Here is an 11,314-nt window from a genome sequence, read left to right as displayed (position 1 = left end):
TTCTGTTTAAACAAATCACCTCACCTAATTATACAATATGTACAATTTGTGGCTTTACATAGTTTCATATGATGTGGAAGTGAAATCTAACAATGGTCCTGGACTTATTTTTGTTGTTGTTTGTTGAGTTGTTTTTAACCAGATTGACTTGCTTTTGGAGCCAGTGGTCAAACAACTGCAATTTGTTTTAGTTTCACATTGACTTCAACCTGGAAGGGGAAATGTTAGCATTGGATTGGTATTGAAAACATTGAATGGTCATGTTGATAACATTTCTAGATGCTGACATCACTGGTTATTGGATCTAGGCCAGAGTGTAGAGTAAGAGTTTCCGGGTATGAATCAAGCACCAACCATCTAACAACCACACTGAGGCCAACCCAGGTGGAACAAAACTGCAGTTTATTGACTGACCACTGGGAGGCTGGCTCCATAAGAGAGTCAATATCCACTTGCCCTCACCTTAAAACGTCTAATTTTTGCAGCAGAAATGTTTTGTAAAAAGGAAAAAAAAAAAAAAGATTGTTGGTCTCGATAGTTAGATGTCCAGCTGATGCCCAATGGCTAGCCATTGTCAATTCATCATTAGTCATTGTCATCCAATGAAAATACAGTAAAGCAGCCTGCAGTTTGTACCAACTCCTTTGTGTCATGTCACTGGAAAAATATGTGGAAAAAGAGGCTTTAAAGTTTGAACCACTCTTCAGAAACACTGAGTGGCATCATCAATATTCTGAAGTTTGTATATAACTGTGTTGTCTGTCTTAATATAAATGTATATAGCAGACGAGGCGTGTAGCTGGTCTCATCAAGACGTTTATTCACAGACCGATATAAAAACCGACTGAGGTTGTCATGGCAACAACAACAACTGACACTTCCAGTTGGCGCTCTGCTGAAGCTACTGCGCATGTGCTAAGCACCTAGGGCATGCTGGGTAATGGAGTTCCCGCATAGTAATCCACACAACACAATAACCTTACTTGAAATTGCCCCTCGGGGATAAATACATTTTTTCTTTTAGTATGACGTTTGCAGAAAAAAAACCCTTCAAAATCAGTTTTGTATTCTGCGAGTTATGACTGATTAAATGCGCTGACCCTTAATTGCGCCAGCCAGACAGATGACACTGAGTGGAGCGGGTGACCGCACCAAGATGGCGGCCCCACGGCTCGTCATATCTATGGTGCGCATGTGCAGTAGCGGTCGATGACACTTTCAACCGAGGAGTCCCTGAACGCATCAAAGCAGGGGCGGTCTTTGAAAAGTTTTCAGGAAGTTGTTTGATACAACTTTGACAGGAAGCGATTCCCAGACAGTTCGTCTTTTAAGAGTCCGACAGGCTTGTTTTTTTGGGGGGTGAAAAATGCAGAGCAGTGCTTACGGGGCGTCTCTGGCCGGCGGTGCCTTTGACATAGCGGACTTTCTGAAGCGGCCTCAGGTGATCCTGCGCTGCGTGAGCTGGGTGAGTAGCTGCACGTCACCTTATGGTAACAGATGTGCGCAGCCAGGGCTCACAAAAACATCATAATCCAATGGCTTGTTGGTGTTATGTGTTGCGAGACAAGTACATTATATGGACCTAGGCTTGAAATCGCTTTAAAGCCCGAAATAAAGAGTGTTTATAACGTATTTCAGCAGCGGGGTGTTGTTATGAGCTCATGGTGGTAAAGGCTGATTTATGGTTCCGCGTTACACCAACGCAGTACGCGCAGTACGGTTGCGCGTCGCCGCGTACGTTACGCCGTAGGCTACGGCGTAACCCTACGGCGCGGGTACTACGTCGATTTAAGCGTGTCCATTGCTGTGTCGCCACCAGCATCACCTGACCACCTGCCATCCTCGTCCTGACATGGGGGGCCTGGAATTTAATTTAAACTGGAAAAGTGATCATCTAAAACAGAAAAAAAAAGAAACTGTGAGAAGATGTATCTCAGCTTACTGCAGTCTCCCTCTGTGTTGTTGAACACCAGGAATCGAAACTTTAGCAGCGTCACCTGTTGCTGCGGGCAGCTGCACAGTCATCCCTATGATGCTGCTAGCTGGGTTAATTCAGAGAAATCGTCCTTAAAAAAAAATGGTGCAATGAATTGTAAGCCAGACAACGGATTCATTGACGCACATACGTTTTTTAAATGATAAATTAAAAATGTGACTTTTTTTTTTAATTATTAAAAAAATTACCATGACAGCTAAAGACCTATAAACAAGAAAATGTCAATAAAAGTACCAATATTTCATTCTTCCCTCACTTGTCAAACATGACCTCATGGGAACAGCAATGTTTGAGAACAAATACAAAGGGCAGATGTAGGCCTATATCCGTTTTAGGAGTAAAACTGGGGAACTCATTAAACAACGACCTCAAATTAGCCAACTCAATAAAAGCATACAAGATATTATTCAAAGCAAAGGTAATGGACACATATATAGAAGCACAATAAGCAAACAAAGAATTTGTTCTTTTTGTATATTCTATTATGTTAAAAGGTGGATAAGCTTTATGCTTCAAGCCCAGACCTTTTCGGTCAAAATAATCACAATGTTGACCAGGGAAAAACCTGTGGATGTTTGTTGATTTTTATGCTTGTGATTGACCGAAATAAATATTAACTAACTAACTTGTAAACAAGACCCCAAGATATTAAAAACCTCCCACTTCAGGCAGCACCCCACTCCAAACCCAGAGTGGATGTTCCAGCAGCTTTGACTGAGAACCTGGTTCAGAGTTGGAGGGACTGATCCTCATCGATGCGGCTTCACACTCAGCTGTGAACTGCTTTAAGGGAGATCACAACATGATGAAGCCAACAGGACAGCATCATCTACAAAAAAAGCTGGGATGGAGTTACTTTGCTGCCAAATCAGAGTAGTTCTGCTGCATCTAGAAACTCTGTCCATCAAAGTTATGAACCAACTCCCATGTAGAATGAATCCAACTTACTACTGGCAATGCAGACCAATTATAAACTGTCATGCAATTAATTTGTTTTTCACTTTCTGCTCATTTTCAACCACTGCTGGATTTAGATTCTCGGCTATTCAGTGGTGTTTGGAATTTACAGCTTAATCAATTAGGTAAAAATCGGTTACAATTTAATTAAGAATCATATAAATATGGTGATTAATGATTTCTTTTTTTTTCTTAAATACTCAAATATCAGCATAAGCATTTAATAACGGCAACAGAAGATTTTCATTCAAAAAAATAGAAGTCATTTTCTGGAAATGAATAGATATTAGAAATTATGAGTTTGTTGCAATTCAGGTAGGTGTCATCATATTTAAAGGAAAATATTTGTTGCCATAGTTAATTAAAAAAACCAAGAGAATGCAACAGAGAGAGTAGTTTGATATTTGTTTTGATTTTTACAATGTGGAGGAGTTTCTTGGGAGGAAATGAAGAAAGAGAAAACAATTGTAAAGGCACTCTACTGGGACAAGCGGAATACCAGGACAAAGCGGCAGTATTTGAGAAACTACATCGGTCTACACTAACTTGTTCAACTGAATCCTTTCAAGGCGCTGCAGTAGATGTTTTCCATGTGTAACTACTCATTCTGGCTTTCTAAACACAATGGAAATTACCCCATCAAGACTGTAAACTCCATAGACTAGTTGAACCCTATCGGATGGTGTAAAAAGAGGCAGAAGTATGACATTTGCTAGTTTTTATCTATAGTTTTTCAGACAATCAGTCGAGTATTGTGCAGACATGTCTGAGTTAGCTCAAATAACTGAGATCACACAGTTAATTGCCGAAGGCCTACACACAAAATGCTCATCAAAAGCTGGTTGAATATTTGACAGTGGTGCACATCAAGATAAACAGTCATTGTCCAAAGGGATGCAAACTGATTCAAATGATGTGGGCATAATTTTGAAAACTCTTTTTTTTTTTTTTTTTTATCCCAAATTAATGCGTTCTGCTCTGTCAGACAACTATGTCACGACTGTGACAAGCCTTAATGTTCAATTACCCAATTTAAGAATTTTTATGTAAATCTATCAAAATGAGTAAGTAAAAATGTGCATTAAATTTCTACGATTCTGCCATTTAAAAATTATTATTATTTTTTTTTAGGTATTTATCTAACAATAGACTAGACCAAAACCTGGACATTTCATTTTGAAATCATAAATATCACAGCAAAAGTTAATTAACTTTCATGTTTGGGAAGTCAGATGCAGAATACGCTGGCTATGTCATTTGCGAGTTATTTGATTATAGGAACTGAAAGTAAACTTTATTTTCTGTCGACTGATCAGGCCCTTCTGGCACCTTTGGTCTAGCCCTTCGAGTCTAGTGAATAGATCAGGAAATGAAACCTTAAGCTTTGTCTTACATGTCCAGACTGGCTTTAGTTTTTTTGTGTGTGACTTTTAGGTACTTTTCCCTTGTGAGGAAGTTCTGCTGTTAATTGAATTATGTTATAAAAAATGTGTTTGATCCAAACTGTACAGTTTTCCCCACATGCACCTGGAATTAACCTTGCGTGTTTCTCTTTTGCAGTTGTGCTCCATTGTGGTCTTTGCAACCATCACAGCAGAAGGCTACACGAATGAAATTACAAAGGAAGAAGTCAAGTGCATGTTTAACGGCAATGACAGCGCTTGCAGCTACGCCGTGGGAATTGGAATCCTGGCCTTCTTGGCGTGTGTCCTATTCCTTGTTCTAGATGCCTACTTTCCAAATATCAGCAATGCCAAAGACAGAAAATACATTGTCATAGGAGATTTGGCGTTTTCAGGTGAGCCTACTTTCATTGTAGAAATTAAATTAACTTAACCTTTACAGAAGGGTCCCACTTGGAGCAAAAGGGCTGCAAAATGCTGTGTTATGTCAGCCGCTGTTTAAAAGTGCTCTAAAAGCAACAATATGCTCTGCTTTGCTAGAGATGGACACCAAATCTATTTGGCCATTTGGTCTCAGCTAAGCCGCGTCAATTTACAGCAGATTGAGCTGGCAGGAAGTCTGAAAGGGGTATTTAAACCAACAGATCACTGTGTGATTCTAATGTGATCGGAAAACCTTCAGGTAAACTTGTAAACTTATAAATCCAGTCAGGCAGGCAGCTCTGAGTTTGTGAAGTGTTCCTGGTGGGATATGAGGTTATTCTGAGGGAAAAACAGCTGCAAAAGTGGGCCGTGGCACTTCCGCTCCCAGTGGGACTCAGAAGTCAGGAAGTCAAACTTAATTTAAGATAATGCAGTCATGTTATACCCTGTCACCTTTTTATCACCCTGCTTTCAACGTGGCCCAGCGGGTTGGACGTTCTTGTGGTTCGTCTGCTTCTGCGTCCTGGCCAACCAGTGGTCCAAAACTCCAGAAAATCCTGCTCTCCAGGCTGACGCTGCCCGGGCTGTCATAGCCTTCTCATTTTTCTCCATCATCTCTTGGGTGAGCCGCCGATTACTTCCACGCGTCTTCAGAATTCAACCCACAGAATCAGAACATAACACACATTCTGGTTTGATTAGTTTTGTTGTTTTTTTTAAATCTTTTTTTGTCTTTAAAAAAATCTCCCTAAAACTTCTCCCAACAGGGCCTTTTGTCGTACTTTGCATATGGAAGGTTTTCCCAAGGAGTGACTGACTTTAACCAGGAGTACACAGACCCCGTCAGCGACCACACCACTCCCTACCCCCCCAGCTCGTACGGCAACAGCAGCGGCCCCGCGGGCTACCAGCAGTCACCGTTCCCCCAGAGCCAGGAGCAACCAGGAGAGTACCAACCTCCCTCTTACTGAAGGACTGAGGTTCAGACACAATCCAAATGAATCCAGGTGGGGGTTGCCTTGTGCCAATTGCTTTGTTCATAACATTGAGCTCTGATTCGCACTCCCGCAGAACGCATTTGCATACTTCTGAGCGCACTGATTTGTAATTTGCTGCATCGCAATTGCACGTTGTTTGGTGCATTAGTGTTGTTCAAGGTTTAACACAAATGAACTCAGAGTTAAGATGTTTTTTTCTTTTTTTGACATGATTATTTCCTTTTTATAGAAGATATGAACATGGTGGCATTGTTGCCAGAATAAATAGTAGCTTCAGTGTGTGCTCCCCCGCTTTTTTTTTTTTTTTTTCCAATGAGTGCAATTTAAGAACTGCTAATATCAGATGTGACAGTCAAATGAGTTAGGAATCATTTTTCTTCAGAAAATAAGTTTTCATTTAAGAGAGAATGTATTTTATTTACAAATGTGTTACTTGAGTGCATAAAACCACCCTTTTTTTTTTTTTTTTTTAAAAAGAAGAAATTCCTATGTTCTCTTTGTAACTACTGTAATGACATCTTGTTTTACGTCGGCCACTAAAAGCAGGTTTATATGCACTGAAATCAGTTAGTTTTTCTTGGAGGTTTAATCTTTTGCTTCAACTTTGCCTGTGGTTTATCTTATCGGTGTGTCACTTCAATGTAGTCAGACCATTTACTTCTTCTTAAGATGTTTAATGGGCTTTTTTCTTTTGTTTTTAGTTCACGTGCTGTTTTTAGCAAATGTTACTCACATCATCTTTTGGGTTCTGATGTTTTGATAAATCAAATATCTTTATTATCTTATCCCTGTGAAATACAGGTTCTTGACAATCACCATCTTTTCTTTTACATCACCTTTTCCCTTTCATTTCATTTTTTTGGACTGTCATTGTTCCACTTATTCGCTTTAATAACAAGTCCACGTTCAAGTGCCTTGTACAACGGCCTGTGTGAGGCAGGCTTTGCCAAATAAACAGTTCCGGTTTTGATTCTCTGCTGTCTTTATTTTATAAACTCTTTCAAAGAGAAAGATGGGCGTGGGGAACTTCCTACTCTGAACACTCCTTTGACAAATATTTGATTTGGGATTGTGTTGTTGATAGCAGATGAACATGAAGACCTTTATTTTAAAACGACACAAAGGATCTCTTTTCAATTTATATATTTATATATACATTTACATTTTTTTATAACTCACTTTATCACAGCTGGTTGTAGTGTAGAGTTAATAATAGTTAGCTACTAAGATCTGTAAGATTTTCCTCCATTGTATTTTTCTTTCAACTTTCATGGCATAATAAATGGACCATGAAGCAAAAGTAAGTTAAGATAAAAAGGGGAAACTGAGGGTGTTAAAAAAAATACATTGATTTGACATATTTATAGTACAATTTAAAATAAAAAATGCACATGAACACAACTTTGAAATCAAGGCTAGTATCAAACAGCATTCTGCTTTCCATTGCTTTTACATTTGTGCAAACCTTCAAAGTTGGCATAAGGCAGTCTGGAAGATTTTGGTCTTTATTTTTTTAAGCAAATTTGCTGGAATTTATATGAAATTTTGCAAGTGAAATAAGAAGATTACCAACGTATCTGACTTTGTAGGGAAGTTGATCATTAAAGCAGCCAGATAACAGAAAGAGGATGAGTACCTTGTTAAAGTATTGCTGTCAGCTAGTAAAAAAACAATTACCAGAATGTGGTACAAAGTAGACCCTCCGACTGAGGAGCAGTGGATGTGCACTGTGGAAGAGATTTTTTTAATGGAGAAAATTACACATAGACTGAGACTACAAGAGGCACAATTCGAGGATAAATCTGAAAAATGGACTGATTACAGAAGACGAGAAGAGGACACCACCATTGTTACTGAACAACAAGGACACTGATATAAAGATGAGTGCTTAACTATGCATGTTTGATTTACCCTGACACTGTAATTGTTGAAAGAAAATTTGAATAAAAAATAAGTTACAAAAAAAAAGCAGCCAGATAAAAGATATTTTCCTGTTACGGTAGAGATTAAAGTCTCACCAGAAAATGTGACTAATCCCAAAAAAAGATGACATGGATTCATGACAGAAAGAACAGAGAAGCTCAACATTCAAATCAAACTTTACCAAATACACGTTAACTGGATAACACCTATGCAAAATTTTCAGAGGGACTTCACTCACCTTAGGATACTTGTTATTCCAAACAAGTTAATATAGTCCAGTCAATCTAACTCAAAAAAGGGCCCAACCCAGGAGAAATTGCAATAGTAATGTTTCATAGTTTTTGTTGGTTCAAATACCCTCCTGCATGATATATTAAAAGTATACCTTCACAGATTTAGTGGAACATACTTTTTTTCAATGTCAAAAACAACATTTCAACATGTTAAAGTGACCTGGTCTGGGTAAAATTCTGTTAATATAGAAGGGTCTTTGTACACCTATTTGACATGTGTAGTGTATTTTCCTAAGTTTTTGGGGTCTATCTCTCCAATAATACTAATACCAATATAATAATTTTCAGACCCTGTTCTAATATCATATACCTCATATACCCTTTTGGGTATTACTAGCCCAACACCTAATTTTTTTTTTACAAAATTTACACTCAAAGTTTGTGCTAGACTGCTCCAATGGTTGTATCTGCATCTAAAATAGGTGTATCTGCATCTAAGATTGTTCCTGAGAGATATGTTTAGTGTCTACCATGACATGACCCCCCACTGACCCCCATCAGTGGCACACGACGCGCGGGCAGGGTGCGTGTGTGAATCTGGCAGAGACTGTTGTTGGGGGCTGACCTCCTGTAAGTCAGACATTTCTTTACTTCTACCACTCAGTACTATAAAACATATTTATAATCATCACCAGTTTTCATTTTTCCAGCTTAGGTTACTCTTTACTCTTTAATTTTCTAGTTGACACTCTGTATCACCTTGGATTTGGCTGTTCATATTCAGAAGTACAGATGTAGGAAAGAAGTGTTGCAGTAGCACAGAAACTTGAGGTCCATGGATTCACACCAGGACACTTCATGCAATATGTTGAAGACAATGTTGACCATAATATCCGAACAATTGATGGCCATGGAACATTCCATGGCATGGGAATTATTGCATGCATCACCCCCAAAATTGAACAAGCTTCAGTCATTCCACATATCAAGGTGACAGCAAAAGACCTAGCAGATGTTGGACACATTAACATTGTTCCATATGTACAGAAGTCTGGGGGTCTTAAAGACCTTACCTACAGTGAAATTGAAGAGCACTCTGAAGACAATAGAGAGACAGCTGCTGATACACTCTGGAAGCTGTCCTTGCTGCTTGGCAAATGCTTGAGGATTGGATGGTCTGGAATGATGAAAATGCTCAACACCGGAGATCATCCTGATCAGTCATCAGTCATCTTCCTACCCATGATTGACATGGATCCAGGAGATCTGACTTGCATTCATTCCACTCTCCAGTTCATTCATGATCACGCAACTCGTTACCAGGACACTCCAATTCTAACTTTTGATCAACCACTGTGGTGGAAAGCAATGACAATTATTGCAAGTGAAGCACCTGGCAGTCCACTGAAATCTATTGTTCTCCGACTTGGTGGATTCCATGTGCTCATGAGTTTCCTTGGCACAATTGGTCATTTGATGTCAGGCTCTGGATTGGAAGAAATCCTTGAATTAGTGTATGCACCAAATACAGTGCCCAAAATGCTTGAAGGAAAATCAATTGCCAGGGGCCATAAGAGGTCATTTCCTGGTTGATGGGGCACTGAACACCCTTCTGGCAGTCAAAACCTTTCAAGTAAACCTGCCCTGTAAATTGATATAAAACTGATTATATTTAGCTAATTGTTTTAAATAGTATTTATATTTTTCTTGCTACTAACAGCTGTTTGAGATATTTTAGTTTTAAACACATGACTTTTATGGTTTATTTATTTATAACTATTGAGCGCCACCTTAAATGGTTACTGATCATGTTTGAGTGTGTTTCTCACACTCAAACAAGTGTGGCAAGCTACGCTGTTGGCTTGAAGGATGTGTCAGAGTTGACTGAAGATGGTACTATTGCTGATGAAAGTGAAAAAACACAAAATGTGACAACTCCAGATGAACCAGTTACTGATCAGTCTGATGTAGGATCCACAGGCCATTCTAAAGATTTAGAAGGGGAACTAGCAGAAGCCTCAGATCTCTATGACAGTGTTATGGCTGCCACCACAACTATGACAAATGCAAGTGAACTACTTAAAAACATAGCCCATAGCTCTCGCGCTGACTCCCGCTTCCTGATTCAAACGTCTGCCGGCCCCGCCCCCCGACCAATCAGAGGCGCGGAGAGTGGTGACGTCAGAAATAGTCCCAGCTCAGCCCGCAAAGAACCTTGCCAGAATGGTTACAGAAATAGTATCGGCTTGGAGCGGCTCTACCCGTCTCAGCCCCTAGTGCAAACGTGCAAGACGGGGCCGCACCGAGCCGAGCCGGGCGGAGGCGGGACTAGTGCAAAAGCGCCATATCAGCAAGGAGAGCTGTACTTCATGTCTGAACCCAGGAAGTTGCCTTTCGCCTTCATTTTTCAAAAACAATTTGCTACCAAAGATGAAATTGCTGATGCAGGGGAAAGGGCAATGATGCTAATATACAGATGTGGAGAGACAGATTCTCTTAATGACCTCAGGCTGAAACGTTTCTACGCTAAGGTGACTGACAGCAAAACAGCTGTCCACCCTCGCAACTTGCCACCAACATCTTCCTCTGCCAGGTTTCACAGCTACAGAGTGTACCATCAAGTCCAGGAATGGATGGGAAACTCACTACCACCGGAGGAATGGGGCTGGAAGATCCAAGATTCATTCCTCATTCCTGTCCATTAAGACCAGAACCCTGCTCCTCAATCGTTGTTGGAGCTTGTGCGCTGTAGTTGCAAGTCAGGTTGTGGCACTATGCATTGCAAATGCCGTCGTCAAGGACTTGATTGCTCCCTAGCCTGTTCAGAGTGCAGAGGTGTGTGCGCGAATATGTCAGCACAACATTTGGATGAGGACATGGAGTAAATATTACATGTAGGCCTACAGTCAAGCTTGGTCTCATTTGGTTTCAGTCTGTGCTGATATGTATCATAGTTTTTATGGAAAAATATATTACTGAGACAAATTTGGATGGTGCAGAAGATTCAATGATAATAAATCGTTTATGACCTACTTTGATTGACTTTATTTGGATTCAAAAAAGGTAATTTTAGCTTAAGGGTACCCCCAAAGTGCACATATACATTCAGAACAGGTCATTTTTGATGGTTGTATGTGAAAAAACACCATAGAAAACCAATGTGTAGACATAAATTATTTGAAAATAGCATATTCAGAAGTAGAGATGCATCATTTTTTTGTATGACGCTATGGCATGAAGGGCCCAAATTTCAACCCCTGAATTTACCTTGATCCACTAAGTATATAATGGTATACTTTTAATATAATATTTGGATGTCCCTAAGGATCACATAAAACCTTGAATGATTACTATTGCAATTTTCCCTGGGTCGAACCACAG

At 39.7% G+C, this 11,314-nt stretch overlaps 1 protein-coding gene across 1 annotated transcript; it reads left to right on the top strand.

Annotated features, from left to right (window-relative positions):
• The first annotated feature begins 1,248 nt into the window (after positions 1–1,248).
• Positions 1,249–6,747, top strand: syngr2a (synaptogyrin 2a). Its single transcript, XM_061711106.1, has 4 exons — positions 1,249–1,465; positions 4,514–4,751; positions 5,265–5,401; positions 5,547–6,747. Exons 1-4 carry the CDS (start codon positions 1,367–1,369, stop codon positions 5,748–5,750), a joined length of 678 nt encoding a protein of 225 aa, XP_061567090.1. The 5' UTR covers positions 1,249–1,366; the 3' UTR covers positions 5,751–6,747.
• Positions 6,748–11,314: the final 4,567 nt, after the last annotated feature.

This window comes from Cololabis saira, chromosome 21 (genome assembly GCF_033807715.1).
Source record: "Cololabis saira isolate AMF1-May2022 chromosome 21, fColSai1.1, whole genome shotgun sequence".
In the NCBI taxonomy this organism is placed as follows: Eukaryota; Metazoa; Chordata; class Actinopteri; order Beloniformes; family Belonidae; genus Cololabis; species Cololabis saira.
The sequence above is the reverse complement of the archived record's forward strand: the minus strand, read 5'-3'. Positions and strand labels throughout refer to the sequence as shown.